General features: G+C 50.1%; 1 protein-coding gene across 1 annotated transcript; it reads right to left on the bottom strand.

Moving 5' to 3' along the window:
- Positions 1-13,123, bottom strand: arhgap5 (Rho GTPase activating protein 5). Its single transcript, XM_068751975.1, has 6 exons — positions 9,398-13,123; positions 8,268-8,421; positions 3,072-3,149; positions 2,143-2,274; positions 597-702; positions 1-319 (listed from the first exon to the last, which is right to left on the bottom strand). The coding sequence occupies exons 1-6, from the start codon at positions 13,121-13,123 to the stop codon at positions 1-3; spliced, it is 4,515 nt and encodes a 1,504-aa protein (XP_068608076.1).
- Between the last annotated feature and the right edge of the window lie 4,499 nt (positions 13,124-17,622).

Raw genomic sequence — 17,622 nt, 5'->3', positions numbered from 1 at the left:
CTAGATCAGCGGGTCGGGATGCAGGGTGTGTTGGATCTGCTGTGGTTGAAGGGGCGGGGGCAGCTGAAGAGGGAGCAGAGCCTCCACCATGTTGTGGCAGTGCGGCGGCGGCGTGCCCTCGCTGCCGGAGCTCTCGGCCACCTCGCCGCCGTGGAAGAAGTAATCGCTCTGGACGATGAAGGACTCGATGACCGCCTGGTTCAGCTTGGTGGTGGACAGCGTGTCCTTGTTCTCGAAGTCGGGCCGCATCAGCGTGGGCCAGAAGCAGATGGACAGGTTGTCGGCCGTCATCAGGGTGGTCTTGCAGTGCTGGCTGACCCTGCAGGGGCAAACGCAAGAGGAGGTAGCAATGCAGCACTACTGCCAGGAGGGGGCAGTATAACACCTACAGGCTGTCTGCAGGCAGTAAGGTGGGCGTTAAACATCTGCAGACGCGCTTCCCATCAGGTAAAGGCGGCTTCAGAACTTGGCTGGCTGAGCCTGGAGAAACTGCAGGGCGATGATGCTAACACTTGCAGCTCGGACGCCTTTGTGTGTGAGTGTGTGTGCGTGTGTGTGTGTGTGTGCGTGTGTGTGTGTGTGCGTGCGTTTCTTACCTGTTGAGGTGTGTGATGATGTATTTGAAGACCTGGTAGTTGACGGGAGGAAACTTCTTCACAATTTCCCGCAAGACCTGCAGACGCTCGATGTAGTCCACGATTTCTGAAACACACAGGGAGAGGAGGAAGGCGTGTTAGGCGTGGCCGACACGCCAAACGCAGCGCACAAACACACACACACACAGAACAAACAGCACGTTCGGGCCTTCTTTAAAAGCAAAAACATTCCTCATCTGGAAACTTGATAGATGGATGGATGCAGTGACAGTTCCGACCGTAAACAAGTTTTCATAGGAATACAATCATTTCATTTATGTTTTGCCAGCATCTGGGAAGTCAGACAAGTTCAAGAATAAAATCTAAAGCTACTTGGTGCAGATAAAAATCGAAAGAAAGCTACTGAGGATCCTACTATGGCAGTAAAAGCTGGCAGTGAATGCATAACCAGAAATTAATGTAAAAAATCAGAAGGAAACCCACAGAGGATTTTTCTGCTGTATTCCAGAGAAGTAAAAAAAACGTCTGAAGTTCCTCCTCTGGAGAGAATCGAGCCGTCGGCGCTGAAACTTCCAGCTCACTCATTAAATATTTAAAGAGCAGATGTAAAAAAAAAAAACAGGCTTTCACCTTCGGATGCCACAAGGAAGCAGCGCCAACACAATCCTGAGCCTCCTTAGGGAATATTCTCCAGGATATTCCCGGGCGTTCCGGGACCAGTGGGGGAACCGTTAATATCGCCAGACAAACATTTAAAGCGCCACTTTGATTTACGCATCCTGCACCCAATCGATCTTCTTAACGAGTAGCCAATGGGAGGCTTTGAGCTGCTACTGCTGCACGGGGTTGAAGGTCACTGACCCCTGCTGTCGTGTCTCCACTCGAACTAGAGTTATGACAGGCAGACGGAGTTTACTGCAGGAATAATGCTGTTTAATCCCTTTTATCGCGTGCACGTTTAAAAATAGATGGAAAACACACTCCACACCGAGTACCCACAATGCAACGGGTTCAATAAAGCCGTTAAACTACAAAGGATGCGTTTAGATGAAAATTTAATGATCCCTCTGCCAGGAAAGGAGGCTGGCGCCGTGGCGGAAGAATAAAATATAGATCAAAAAAAGGAAAAGTCGACTCGACTGGCAACACAATAGGAAGAAATTCAGACATTTAATTAAAAAAAAAATGTAATTAGTGAACCGAATATCACAGAATACACATTCAAAATGTTGGGCTGGTAAATATTCAGGCTTTTCTTCTTTCTTATAGCTTCTATTTCCCATAAAACTTCCCGGATCCTCTCTCTCATCCTGGAACAAAATGAATTTCAGACGTCCGTTATCCTTCTTCCACAGGTTCTTCTTTACGGCAAGAACCTGCCGTGACTTCCTGTAATCTGTGCTACCATCGAAGCGAACCCTGATTCTTCTTGATCCAGATCACCACCACCTCAAAGGCCAGCTGTCTGACACGGATCTCAATCTGGTGGCGGCCGCCCTCCTGCAGTATCCCCGCCCATGCATGATGTTCAGGTGTGCATTCTTACTTGCAGCCTCCACCAGCTCCGGATGCAGGTTGTATGGGATCAGGGGATCCGGCAGGTCGGCAAAGAAAGCCTTGAGCGCTCCGGCAGCCGCGTTCACCGCGACATCCATCACCACGAAATCAATGGCGTGATCTAGAAAGAAAAAGCGTTGGATTTTCATCGCCTGCAGCAGACTGTGGCGACTCCCACTGATCAATCGGCTGCTGTTATGTTTCCCCAGTCTAATATTAGAACTTTTGTTCCACCGATGAAGGAATGCATGATTTTAAAATGACCAGGATCATCTTGCTTATTCTGGATTTGATGCTCCGGACGAGGCCGGATGTTACCGCCTCGGCCCGGGAACACATCCTAAGACGGTTGTCAGGAGAAACAGTTAGTCCGTGTGATCTAATTAGTTTTACAGGGTTCCAACTTTACTCAGATCAAGGCTCAAATTCGGGTCTAATCGCGCCGTTTGATCCCTTCGGATACGGGACTTTCCTCGGGTGGATGCTATCAAACAGCTGATCACAGCCGAGCTTTGTGTCTAGGCAGGAGAACAGAGCCGCTCTCTGATCCCAGCGAACAGGGGTCAGCGTCAGGCCGGCTGCACAGAGGCCCGAGTGTTTCTCCGACGGAGCGGTTCAAGCATCCACCTTTCCTGCTCCGTTATTCCTGCCGACGTGGGGAGGAAGCTCCGGCACCACGCCTCAGTTTGGGAAAACAAATCTGAAATATTTATTCACACACGAAGGGAAAAAGCTCGACAGGTGACGTCTTCTGGACGGAATCGGAGGAAGACGTACACCGGCCTATTCTCCAGGGAATTCCCGAGTCCTTAAAGCTAGATGTTCATGTACCGTGTTCACGACACGCGTCGGAATTCCGAAACTCCGGCTTCCAGACAGCGGCTCGGGTATTCGTGAGCTTCCGCGGGAGCGTCTTACCCTGATCGAACTGCTTCTGGATGTTGTCCTGGTCAGTCTTGTTCCCGCTGACGCGATACAGACCCTCAGTCATCAGGCCTGAGGAGACAAAGCGGGTTTCAGGACATCGACACGACGCCGCTAACCGCCGCTCATCTGCGGGACGTCCCAGTCCAGAGATGGAAACATGACAACAACAACAACAACAACAACAACAGACAGGCTTGGGTTGCTATGCCTGGTCAGTTAGCAACTCCATCCATCAGCGTCCACCGACTGCCGTGCACCGTTGCTGTCGCTGCAAGGTCATCCATGCTGCAGTGTGTGTGTGTGTCCAGTCCCTGCAGAGGCAGTTTCTGCTTTAATGGTTTCTTGTACATCGTCTGAACGGTGGGATTGTTTTTCTTCATGACCTCCGTCGGCAATCGACGCAACGCGTTCGTGTGCGTGCGTCCTCACCCTCCAGCCAGATGGACGGTGAGGATGCACACACACACACACGGAACAACGACGCTACGTTCAAACGCTCGGGACGCGTTTGAGTCACGGGGTCAGGAGCACACGTTGACGCCACGTCGAAGGGCTCGTGTTTCACTGGAACAGGAATGTCGATGACTCGGCCGGGAAAAAACACAAAACCATCGAAGAGGCGGTGCTTTAATGGGATGACATAATGAGCCGGGAACGGCGTTCCGTGTTCGCCTGGAAGGTTTTCGAGTGTCAGAACAAAACATCAGCGGCTCTAAAGGCGTATACCTGCATGTCAGCTGACAGTGGGAGGACGTCCCACACCTTTCTCCGGGAACAGCTGCAATCTGGGACGCACAATCTAAAAGCGTCTTCCGTCATTTAAAAGGTCACCTCTAAACGACCGTCCAACCAGCCCCCCCCCCGCCAAACGCCACTGTGTCCTCAGGAGGACGTCTGATTTGGAACAGGATGTAACAGCAAAGACGACACACACACACACACACACACACACACACACACACACCTGATGGGAAGGAAGTTAACAGAGAAGCTCATGTTTGTATGTTGGGATCTGATAAGACTCGTCCTGCTGTGATGTGATCTAATATCCTGTAGCACACACACACACACACACACACACACACACACACACACACTTGAATAGTCGTGTTGCACTGCTCCTTCTCTATCTTACAGCAATTCTGTTTCAATGTCTCTTTCTCGAACCGTCTAACTCTCACCCTCCTCATCTGTCTCTCTTCTTCTATCTGTCTGTCTGTCCTTCTGTCTACTCGCCTGTCTCACTGCCAATTGGCCACCAGCTACAGTGATTTAATTGCTGGGACAACCATCTGCTGCGGGAGGGAACAGGAAGTGAGTTCAATAAGTGAAAGCCAATCAGCGGCTATTTTTAACTCTCATTTTAACACACACACCATCAGTGAAGTGAATGTGGATGAATCCACCGCTGAGAACAATCACCCACTCGCTGGGCGTTCCTCCAGAGGGAAGCATCGGGTTTGAAACCGCCAGTGGAGAATGTCAAAGAAATAACCAGCCTTGCTGTCGTTGTGTTCTGATAGTCATCACGACTCTCTCCGGGTCAAACCCCCCCTCCTTTTTTTTTGCCCACCTATGTTGCACGTATTAATTGCTTTAGTAATTTATTGTAATTTATGTAAGTTATTTATTGTCATTTCGCATCAGTGGTGTAATTTATTTTAGATTAATTGTTAGTTTGCACTGGCGGTGTAATAACATTTTATTTTTGTCTTTCTAATGTTACGTTGCATCAATTGCGTAATTTAATATTGGATTTATTTTTATTTGTATTGTTTTTTGTGGATGATTTATGTACGAAGGACTTTCAACGGAAACAAGCCCGCAAGGGCTTTTTTGAAATGCTCCTCTTAGACAGGATGTTTGACGTTATTTGTACTGTAATACATGCTACTGTGTGACTGTACTTGTACTCTAACATTCTATCTAATAAATATATTCATCATCATCATCAAGGTCAAGCTGCCATTAATGAACGTCAGGCAGCGTAAACAAATACTACAGTAGAGACATCAGATAACTCCAGGGCCAGGTTTATGGATTTAAATACACCAAAGTGTAAAAACTAAACTGCCTGTGCTTCCTTATCCCGACAGAAAATGAAAGGCTAGCTAGCACCAGCTAGCGCTGCTCAGCCCCCTCACGAGATCCCAGCCTGCGTGTTCCACTTCCTCCTATCCAGGACATGAAAGTCTTACGCCGCTCATTATAAACGGGACACGGCGACGCCGACGGGCCCGACCCCTGCAGGGAAAGTGAACGCGCAGCTAACAGCAGTTTGTCCCAGAGGAGACCTCAGGCTGAGAAACGAGCCGAGCTGCTCTGGAAGTCATTCTGCTGCCGATACTGTCCCCCAGAGAGGGGCGTGCGTGTGTGTGTGTGTGTGTAACAGAGAAAGCGCTCACCTTAGGTCATTAGTTACACACACACACACACACACACAGGTCTGGTGGAGTCATCAGTTTCTATGTTGGTGTGTTAATTTAATGACCATGGGTCAATATAAATCAATACAAATGCATGAAGCTGTGTGTGTGTGTGTGTGTTTGTGACGTGGGCACCTGGGCTAATGAGATCCATATCCACACACACTTCCAGGCCCCTTCTTTAAATGTTCCGTTTCTTTGTGTCTCATTCTGAGACCTGTCTCTATGCAGGCGTGTTGTCTCACGTTGGACTCCAGGGGGGGCGTGACAGGAGGGAATATGTAGCGTGTATTCAAACCAGTGAAAAATCCCCTCCTATACAAGATCCTGTCCGTGTGGAGTTTGTTTGTTCTCTCCGGGTTTTCTCCGGGTTCCTCCAAAAACATGCACGATCACTCCACATTGCTACAGACGGAAGAAGAAGAATGCCGTGTGACCACAAAAAGAAGACGGGGCAATTAAAACGTTTGGCACGGACATTTTGTGGTTGGTTTTAGATCGCTAAAGAAATGCTAACACGCCGCGTTTATTGAGCGTCAGGGTTTTTACCATCGACAGAACAAACTATATGGTTGTAAAGTACACGAGCTGCAAACGTGTTCAGCAGGAGTGGAACCAGCAGATATCCTGGTGACAGAGACGGACGAACGCTAATGCTGCGGAGACGGAGGCGAGAGGAGCTGAAGGCAGACACGCTGTGCAGCTGATTCGCCGCTGCGTTTGATCCGACGGCTGAATGTCTCATTTGCATCCCGTCTGCCTCACAGCCACGTTTTCCCGGTGCAGGAGAGGAGAGGTAACTGCCTCCACTTTAGTTCTGATCCGTCTCGTCTCCTGGTACCTGCTGCTCAGTGAGACCGAGCAATAATGACGACAAAGGACGGACGCCTCCTGTATTTTGCTTTCAGGTGCAGATGAATAATTCATCTTGAAGCTGTCGACGCTGTTCCTCCATTGACTAGAATCCTGGGGAGTAACTGGGAAACTGGGCGTGATTCTCAGGACAGGATTAGATTAGGAGACTGATATTTACGTGCTGCCTTCAGTTCTACTGACAGAACAGCAAATAGACTCAACGTTAATATGCTGCAAAGTCTAAACACGGAGGATAGGCATGTGGAGAGAGAGAGAGAGAGAGAGAGAGAGAGAGAAGGAAACTAAATGAAAAGAGGGATTAGAAAGGAGGCTGCGAGAGGGACAGAGACGTCATCAGCTCGTGTTGTACAACATGGTCGGCTGAACGCCCTCCAGAGACCTTCAGCAAATCCACCGCATCCTCAGAAACGCACACATGCAGCTCTGCGTGTGTGTGTGTGTGTGTGTGTGTGTGTGTGCGTGCGTCTACTAAGCCTGCAGCAAGGTATTTGGTGAGGTCGGCTTCTCTCAGAAAGGCGACAGCCTGACATGTCCTGAACGGCAGGACATCAAGATCCTCCCAGCGCTTCCATTTCCAGCTGTGAGACGAGCCACCCCCTTTAAATCCGGGTTTTAGTTACCCCCCCCCATCCCCTTTAAATCCGGGTTTTAGTTACCCCCCCCATCCCCTTTAAATCCGGGTTTTAGTTACCCCCCCCCCATCCCCTTTAAATCCCAGTTTTAGTTACACTCTCGGCTCCTGATGCTCCTTCTGATTGGTGTTAAATCGCTGATTTGTACCGAGTCACTTTAGCTGGATGCAGTCCATCGCTGTGCCTAAAAAGCTAACGGCTTTTGAAACTCAAGCCCTAACGGGTGTTCGGCGATCGCGTACGGACGCCATCACAACCCAATTAAATCATTTACGCGCTGCGTTGCCGACTCTCAGGCGACTTCCCTGATGCTGAATGTTCAAAACACTCACATGATCGCCAGCAGCATCGAAGCAGGAAGCACGAGAGACCGAGATAAAAAGAAAAGAGAGCAAGAGAGGGGGAGAGAGGGAGGGAAACACGAGGGCTTTTCTCGGCAAACTAATGGCAGACTTGGCTGCTCAAATAAAGCCAGAGGACACACTGTCAGACACACACACACACACACACACACACACACACATAAGCCCCATTAGACCAGATGACTGCCTGGGAGCGAGGTGGTAGAGCACTAGCCTCGCTCTTTATCCTTTTTCTCACCGCACGCACGCACACACACACACACACACACACACACCCGTATGCTTGCTGTCGCCTCCGGCCCGGCTCCAACCGGCCTCGTCTGGCCCCCGCTACGCTGTACACAGCTCGCCCCTCGCTCGGGGCCAGAACCGATTGGCTTTACTTTATACAACACACAGGTGGACCAAACAGCAACGCCGCCTCCTCCTCCTCCTCATCCTCCTCCTCATCCTCCTCATCCACAAGTAACAAAAACGTCTAATGTGTGAGATGGGAGTGGACAATGGGTTGACCTCCACCCACCAACCAATGGGATGGAGAATGAGTGACAGGAACATGAGGATTATCATCTCCTGTTTCTGCAGTCTCTTGCATGACCCCCCCCCCCCCCGTATGCATGCACAGTGCACAAGCACAGTGCAACGTGATGCCACTGGTGATTTGCATGTGTCATGAACCCCTCTGTGAGACTGATTGAGACGGAAGCGCTCAGACGCTGCGCCGTCAGGATGCACAAGCAATCCACAAGCCAGTGGGGGGGGGGGCTTCCTGTCCATAGAAATACAACTTTCTTACAAGCATCGTGCTTTTTATTCATTAATCATTAAATCAGAGGGTGAAGACAGAGAGAAAGAGCCAATAGAACAGAGCGATGACAACACACGACTCACCTGTGCGCTCAATGTAGTCAACACATTTTTCAATGAAGAGCGGAATGGGTCGATCCGGGGTCACAAGGTTCTGCAGCGGAACGCCAAAGTAGTTGCTCTCCCATGTTCTCCGGGTTGGGGGGTACAGAGGCTTGGGGGGCTTGGATGATTTTGGCTAAGGGATGAGACATGGAGGGGGTTAGATTTGTAAAGCACAATAATGATGGAAGAGACACAAGAGAGGACGAGAGATTAAAGAAGGCACGGGGGGGGTAAACAGTTAGAAGAAAAGAAACGAGATGAAGAGTACAATGATGAGTACAAAGAAAACGAGGAAAGAGAACGAGTTTAAAAGGAAAAGCGGTGAAGACACGAGGGAGGACAGAAACGGGAGCGAAGGCGTAAGAAGACAATCGGGATCAGTGGGATGAAGGGAATGAGGAAGAGGAGAGGAAGACCACAAGCCAGGACGAGGAACGAGGCAGCACTGTGGCTTTGATTCCCCACACTGCTCTGCTCTTCAAAGTGTTGTCATGCCTACAGCACTTCAGGCTCCTCTCTAATTGGCCAGAGCGCCGACTAAACACCTTCCATTTTGTACCTGGAGGTTTCTCCATTCCCGCTCCTCTCTGATTACCGAAGGCCACGCCCTGCATTCACACCCGAGCGCTTTGATGATTTTCACCGTGGCGTCTGATCTGTGCCGTTTGCTTGCATACGTGCGTGTGCTTGGACGTGCACGTGTGCGTTTACAGGAAGCAAACAGCACGTGCATTATTTTTCTAAAGCTGCATATGCCGTTTGTTTGTCACAGAGGCCGACGCATCTTCGTCGTCATCGTGTGTCAGAGGACCTCGTGAAGCTTTTCAGCGCGAGGTCAATTCGTTTATCGTCACCACGGCGATGTAAATCTGCTTGGATCTCACACACACACATTTCTACACACACACTGCTTTCTTTCACTTCCTCACATTCAAAGCACTGAAGTTCTCCTTCAGTCGCTGTAAAAAAGAAGAAAGAAAAAGCAAAGCAAAGCTTTGGCCGATGTCTCGGAGACGATAATGTCTCTGCTGTCCCGCCTCTTTCTGTCTCCTGTCATTCTTTAAGCACAAAAGCAGCACTCAAACAGATTCGTTTAAGACAAGAATCACCTTTTTGGGTTCCTTGGGGGTCTTCTTCTTCTTCTTCATTTTCTTGTCCTCCTGTTCGGGGTCAGAGGTGATGGCGGGGTTATCTATCCCACCCTTCCAGGGGTCAGCGGGGGAGAGCAGCGGGTCCTCCTCGCTGCCCCGGTGGGCTCGTCCCTTCTTCTTTTTCTGCGTAGCAGGACCGGACTCTTCCCCATCGCTGTCGGACTGGAATCGCCTTTGGTAGGCCTTCGTCTTGCTAAACAGTATTTTAGATCGATGTTTGTATTTTGACGGCCTCCGCCCAGCCTGAGACTTCCTGTCAAATCCGTTCTCTTCCTCGCCTCCTCCATGGAGGCCGTGCAGCCCGCCAAAGGAGTTTCTTATTTTGATCAAGCGGCTGTGTGCGTCATCGGGTACGGCATATATGTCGTCACTGTGGAAACCCCTGGACCTGAGCAAGGTGTCCACAGGGTCTGCGTAGTTGTCTGCCGGGTCCACGTCCTCGCCGTGCGTCGCCGGGCCTCGTGGCGTCCTACGGTTGCTTCGCATGCCAGCCTCGATGGTTTTGAGCAGGTTGGGGTCCAGCTTTCTGACATTGTGTTTAGGGAGCGCGGGTTTGGGCCGAACCGGCGGAGGCACTTTGTGGTTGCGTTCGTGGTCTCCAACGGGCGTGCTGTGGACTGGGTACTCGTTACCTTCGAGATCGATCCGGTATTTGGCCCGCTCGCTGGGCGTTGGGAGGAGCTGGACGTCGTCGCCTATTGGACTGTAAGGTGGGGGGGCCTCGTTGTCGTCATCAGAGTCTGGATAATAATTGTAGGCAGGGGAGTGGCTGTGAGGCGACGTGGGGAAGACGTCTTCGCTGGCGCCGGTGGTGCACTCTCGGGAGGAGCTGTCAAACAGGAAGGAGCTTTGGATGTTGGGCTTTTTCTCCAGGACTTCGTTGAAGAAGGGCGTAAAAACCTCAGTCTGCCGGTGATACTGGGACAGAGAGTAGAGCGCCGTGAACTTGGCAGCGATCTCTGTAGCGATGTGCTCGCCCTCCGTCATCAACTCCTTGATGGCATCGTTCTCAAAGAAGTCTGCCTGACTGTCCGTTATTGCCACCATCTGGACGGGAATGACATCCTGAACCTCGGCCAGGAACGCCCGCAGGGTTGCCATGGAAGCTTTACGTTTGGCAGAGTAGACCAATATATAGCCGTGCACCAACTCGTCTTTGCGGACGCCGATGGCCGTGTGGTACGAGAGCACGGTGACCTGGATCCTTCTCCTGCTGTCCCCCATGATCTTGTCCAGGATCAGCGTGTTGCTCTGACCCGCTTGCCCTGCACTGCAGCAATGCGAGTCCAGGAACGGCGAGAGGATGAGGTCGACGCTGAAAGGATCCCAGCACATGGCACACATGACAATCCTAAGGTCCATCTCTGACATGTCTTTAATCGAGGGCAGCGGAGCCAACACATCGAAGTTATGCTTCAGTCCCTCCAGCACCGCTCGGAGACCCTGCTTAATCTGGAACTCTGTGAATTTACGCGGAAATGCCCCAGAAGGGCTGTCCACAAACGAGCACTGCAGCTTGTTTGCTAGCTGCTGCCCCTGGTGTCTCAGTATGGGTATGTTTTTGCAAATATTGTCCCTCTGATTGGCCAGGATGAGGATGAACGGCAGCGGCTGAGCGAAGCGGTCTCTCCGACTCTGCGCCATCTCAGCTCGGATCCTGCCTATGCAATCCCCGACGCAGTTGAGCGACTCAATGGAGTTGAACACGCAAAAGCAACCGTGGGGCTTGAAAGTGTTGACCCACGCGTGGCTGAAGAGCAGCGTGGAGTTCACGTCCACCGGGAGGAGATCCAGTTCATAGATCTTACCGTCCACAGCGTACTCGTCTTCCGTGGACTGAGCTCGAATCTCATTGGCTAGTTCCTGTGAGAGCCCCTCCCTTCCCAGGAGGCATACGTTGATCTTATCAATATTGGCGCTGTTGTAATAGAGATTGGAGCGCCCGTGATCGAGCTGCACCAGCCTGTTCGCTAAGACCTGCTCCACTTTCAGATCGACACAGTTTTGCCCGCTCAGGCATGTTTCTTTGGTGGGGTGGTACACGAACCCGATGTGTTTGAGGAGGAGCGACTCCCTATCCGGGGCGAGTTTCTGCAGTGCCCTGTATCGGGGCTCCTCATTGAGCACACTGTGAATTTCGCTCATCTTATCGCAGCTGGGGGTGGCGTTTAGATCCAAGTCATAGAACAGCTCGGCGTGCTCAAACAGCATTTCCTGAAAATCCTCTTTGGCCCTTTCAACTATTTCCTGCTGGTGTCTACAGTAAACATCCCTCCTATCAGATTCTGTGATGTACTTGTAGGCCTCGTCCTCCATGACGAAGCACATGACCTCTTCCCAAGGCTGTCCCGGACTGATAAAGTGAACCCTGTCCAGCGTCCTCCTGAAGCGCTCTTTCATTTCGACCCGTCTCTTCTCGGACAGCAGGTGCTGGACGTGGTTGTGGTAGATTCTCTCACCGTCCTGCGTATCAAGGAGGTCAAAGGGTATCCTGCGGTCACTGTTGTCAATGTGGTCGGACTCGTTCCACGGGGTGCGCTCCAGAACAATAAACCAGTACTGGAAATCGGGCCGGTTCCGGATAACGCTCTGCGCCTCGGGCCACGAGAGGTTTTCCACCTCCTCCAGATGATTGAGGAGGTTGTTAAGGGTTTTCGGGAGCGTGGTCAGGTACTCCTCCTTCCTCCTCTTGATGTGCTCGTGCTTCAGCTGTGACGTGTGCTTTGTGAACATGTTGCGTGCCTTCCTGGAGCCCTCCAATGTGATGAACTCATCGAAGTCTGGTTGGCCCTTCAGATTGTTAGCCACCGTTTTCCACGCAGTGTGGTAATCTCTCAGGGTGTGCGCCATCAGTTTTTCAAACCTATCCGTTACCGAGGCAACAATCTGCCGCTGGATTTTATAGGCCTCCAGGTACGACACCGTTTTCGGCTTGCCCCTTGTTTTGTCCAGCTGCTGGATGAGGGCATTGAAGCAGAGCTCCACGTTGACATTTGAGCGCGCCGACGTCTCAATTAGCATCAGATTCTTCTTGCTTCCAACGAAGGTCTGCAGATCCCTCAAGTGCTGCTCCACACACTCGTCGCATTTCGTGGTGGCAACGACGATGGGTTTCCTTGACTTGGCAATTTGGGAGTAGAGGCTGTTGACAAACCTCATCTGATCGTCAAACTTCCTGTTACAACCCTTGCTAACATCAATGCAGAGCACGAAGCCATCGATGCTCAACTTCCCGTCAGGCATCTGCTTCTGCTCAAAGTCCTGTTCCAAGCCCAGCTGATCCGTGCAGATGTACATCAGTTTTTCTGCCGACTGGAGCTTGGTCGCCGCCGCCCGTTTGGTGTACGGCTGCAGGTTCGTACTCCGGTGTGGAAGAAACGTCTGATCGTCGATGAACTCTGTTTGTTCAATGACTTGGATTTTACAGTCCAGTCCGTCATCCCCTCGATGGGACACGTCTCCCCAGTACAGGAAGTGATCGTTGTTAACCACACGGCCCCCGAAGTCGATTGTGCTCAGTACTGAGGTGTGCTCCGAGTAGTAGCCATCCGCATCAGGACGCACGTATCGGTTGCATAGGCAGGACTTTCCCACGCCACAGTTTCCCTTCTCTTTCTCCGTCCCCGACAGGCCAACCACACTGACCGCGAATGTAGGGGGGCGTGCATCCTTGTTCTTGGCCATTATATACCCCCACGCATCGCTAACTTGGTCACTTCCAGGAAAAGGGGGTCAAGATATCATCCCCGTTCTGCTCGTCATTGACACGGGCACTTGTATTCCGATGATCCCGTCTTTTCTATCCTTGGTCTTCTTTCAAGCTGGGATAGGACAGTCGGCTTCTCTTTTCATCAGCTGCCTGCAAGACATGATTCACAATTAGGCCAACGTAAAGACAAAACTGAAAACATGTGGTCACTGATTTGGCTTCCTCAATGTGAATGTCAAATAACTTGTGTTTCCTTGGAGCAAACAGGAAGATGCTCGGAATTCCGTGGAAATCATCACACAGCAAAAGTCACTGAGGCTTGCAATTAGCCTTTCATTTACTGTTGCACTATAATATATGAAAATTGTAAAAAAAAAAAATCCAAATGGACCTTTTGAGAAACAAAACTCAATGAGACGGTGCTCCTGTCAGAGAAAGGGGGAGTAATTCAATCACGGGCCTTGCGCTCAGCAATGTCACTTTTCCCCCTTTCAGAGAAAAAGAAATGCTTTCAGCCAATTTGTGCTGAGGCGGGATGAAAACGGCGTGCAACTCCAGCCCTTTGTCGGCCACTGACCTGGAAACGAGTTGCTGCGCTGCAAGAACGAAACGGAGAAATGAAACCAGATCAGTTTTGTTATCATGATGATCTGCACATCCCAGGTTTCAATGACAAGACGAATAATTCTGAGTCTATTTGTGAAACAAATTCTGTTTCTTGCACCTCATATATTCAATATTGACAACTTGATTATCTGAAATATTCCACTGCTAAACTATAAATATTCAGCCATTTCAGACAGTAGAAACCAAAAATGTGGGGATCCGGATCCAATTTAGCGAGAAAGCATTAAAATTCATCAGCATCAGTGAGACCGCCGGGGGCCCCTTCAGAGGCCCATCGAGAAGCTGATAACTGATCACTGCAGAGCGAGAGGCAGCCATTGTTCAATTGAACAGAATGACGGCCAGCGAGTTTTCCTGCATGAGTTGGAACTGAACGCTGCTGCTCGACGTCATGCTGAGCCAGAAACAAAGTAATGGTGCCCCCCCCCCCCCCCCCCGACTGGGAATTCAGACCAAGGTGTTTATGTCACCTGGATGGGAGGGCCTTCAATGAGTTCTGCAAAACATCACCAAAACAATGCTAATTTACTAAAGAATCAAAAAAGGAAGACATGCGGATGGTTTAAATCGTTTTGCATATTCATGAGGCGACAAAGACACTTGAGCAGAACCTTTGAGCAACATAAGAGACCTTTGCTCAACTGCCTGTACAACATGCCAACTAAATAGGCCCATAAATGTTTAGCAGCCTGATCGAAAGATAGCCGGACGACATCAGGAAGCAAACCGACCAGCAGGTCAGTCAGGTTTACGATGCTAACCGCTAGCTGACAAAAAGCTCCGGGTGAAACGTGACAGCCACCAAGGTTAAATGATGTGATCCATTTAACCTTTAAAGTTATTATCGCCAAACAAACCGATCATCTTGTTCTGAATTCCTAATACCAAAGAACATCAAATGAGTCTCTCTTCTCAGTAGCACAGAAACAAATCCAGAAGCATTTCCTGTCAGTTGACAAAAAGCAAAACAAACGACAACAAATATGATATGTTATCATTTATTGGTCTTTTGTAAAGAAAACTCAAAGTCTATATTAACTCTTCTGTCAACGCAGGTGGGTGTTAATGAATGCATGCAGAGAGGAACGTAGCAGCGACGGTGCTGGAATCGCCTGGACGTCGTCTGTCATGGTCCCATTTACTGAAAACACGCAGCCCGGTTTTCATTTGTGCTGCACGATGAGTCTATTCACCACGAAGCTGCAGCAGGATGAAGGTGGCTAAAATGCTGTTAAGCCCCGAAACACAGCACAGCTCAATTTAAGGTGGATGTTTTGGTAAGAAAATGTATTTCCTGAATCCCAATCTGAGGCTTCGAAAGGCCTCAGATTGGGATTCTACCTATCTGTGTAACACGAGACAGCAATGACTCACAACGTCTTTCCATTATGCAAACACATCTGTCCACCCCAGGACGACACGAGTTTTTTTCTCTCTTCACCTCATGTATTATGCGGAAGAAAGCGTCTTATTATAGCGAATTACGGCTCATTTTAAGCCACCGCTTCTTTCGATTTACTGCGCGGTTGCAAGAAGACACCTTGGTTGTTAAAACAAAGCTTTTACTGCACAGATTTATGATCTGGCACCAGGCTGGCGCTGCGAGGAGAAGAATTCACTGGCAGAGGCTCGGAGCCAAGTCCTGACTCGAAGCTGAACGACTGTTTTTCAGAGACAATGATGACATCAACAACAACAACAACAACAACGCGGGAGAGAGTGGGCTCTGGCTGGCAGCTGCAGCTCAGATGGAGCATTTCACACCAAGCGAGCTGCAGACTCGAACGCAGGTGAATTTCTCTCAATTCTTTCATTCATCCGTCTCCCTGGACTAATTCACCTAATCTGCATGTTTCTGGTGGCGGGAGGAAGCCGGAGAACCGGGAGAGAACCCACGCAGACGCGGCGAGAACATGCAAACTCCTCACAGAGAGGCCGCAAGTCGGATTCGAACCCGCAACCTCCTTGCTGTGAGGCAGCAGCGCTAACCACTGGGGGGAATTTCTGTCAATTCTGACACCGCAAAATCTGCCTGTCAAAATGACAGAATAAAATCTGACACTTTCCCCGGACATAAAGTCATAAAGGCCTCGGGATGACTTTTGATAGGAATATCTACCTCGTTATTATCAAGTCGATCAGCACAAGAAGGAGCTGATATCCCTCATGGCCACTAATAGCCCGTCTAGTAGCCCGTCTAATAGCCCGGCTGCCACATTTAACATTTCAGGGGTGGATTTTATATGAACATTCATACGAGTGCAAAGAATCACCAGGATGGGACAATCCCCTCAAACCCCTCCATGCAGATTAATCGATGCATATTCTGATTATAATCTGTATATTAGTCTACACACTGTGTATTTTGTCTATATCGATCCATGTATTATATCTAGCCTTAGAGAACGTTCATGGCACCGAATCTTTGAACATAACTACTGCAAATCTCTTGTGTATTTCTGTCTAGTAATTACACTTCGGGTTAGATTATTACACGTGTAATAACAATGAAGTTTAACCTAACCAAGAGCTGCAGCAGTCCGAGCCGGTACCGGCAAACGGACCGGAGTTCTGCAGCAGAACCCCGCTGACCCGACAGATCCAGAATTTAAAAAGTTTTGTTTTTTTAAGATGTATTTGTATTTTAACTCAGCACAGATGCTTGCCTGAATCCGAACCCACGACCATCCCTCATGCTAATGTTAGCCACTTAGCAGGACGGGAACGTTAAAACTGGCAACCCAGGAACTTTCAAACGAACTCGGAATAAATCTATAAATAGATAACAGACGGCACCGCCTGAAAGTTCCGAGTTGGGTCGTCAGAACCGCCGTCGGGCGGATAGTTTTATTATAATACCCCCAAAAAACAGAGATCAATTGTAAAAAAAAAAAAGAAAAAAGCGTCCCGTCAAATGGAATAAAAAGGGAGGACTCCCCCAGGAAAACGTGAAAGAGTTGTGTTGTGCTTTAAATTAAAACCAGGCGTTAATGCGTCAGTGCGTCCGAGCCAACAACTCGGTAACACGGGGTTTCATCCGTCTCCTCCCGGGGAACGATGGAGCTCTCCTCGGCCTGTTCGGCCCTGATACTCCGGAGAGGGGAGGAGAAAACGCCACCTTTCCCATTCCGATTAGCATTAACATTAGCCGCGCTACGCTAGCTTCGCATGCCGAAGGGATGAGGGATCGTTAGCTAGCTAGCGAGCAGCGCTAATCCCAGAGAGAAAGCGACTCCGAGCCGCGACCCCATCCCGGGGCTCCTTCCCCGCATGACAGCCAGCCTGTGGGCGGTGTTCCCCCGCAAGAAAACCAGAGCTAGCCGAGCTAATGAAGTCCCAACCCCGGTCCAAACGCATTCCCCCAACGCACCTATCAGCATGGTCGCTCCCAGATCCACATACCACGGAAAGGAGCAGGCAGCGTTCCCTCATTTACAGGCAAAAAGAAGAAGAAGAAGTCCTTTTTAAAGTCCAGTCATTCCGGTCACTCGCGTCCAGCGCCGGAACGGGAAGTTGTGTTCGGGTGACGGTGTCGTAGTCCCGAACGGCAGGGCAGGGCGCCGTGGCGTGGATTTAGGTTCGTCCGTGGGGTATGCGTTGCGCTGTAAGCCGAGACCTGCCTCTCTCCGCTCCCTCCCTCTCAGGCAGTAATGGCGACTCTCTCTCCCCGCTCCCCTCGCTCTGTGTCAATGTCGCTCTCTCTCCACCTGCCCTCCCCTACTGTCATTCAGCAACATGATGAATTCACGCACTGGTCACCTGAGAGCATCCACAGGTCAAACCAAGGCCTGTGATTTGCATTCACACACCTTTTCTAGAGGAGACACCGCCACTGCTCTCGATTCTC

This window comes from Brachionichthys hirsutus, chromosome 18 (genome assembly GCF_040956055.1).
Source record: "Brachionichthys hirsutus isolate HB-005 chromosome 18, CSIRO-AGI_Bhir_v1, whole genome shotgun sequence".
Lineage (NCBI taxonomy): Eukaryota > Metazoa > Chordata > Actinopteri > Lophiiformes > Brachionichthyidae > Brachionichthys > Brachionichthys hirsutus.
The sequence above is the reverse complement of the archived record's forward strand: the minus strand, read 5'-3'. Positions and strand labels throughout refer to the sequence as shown.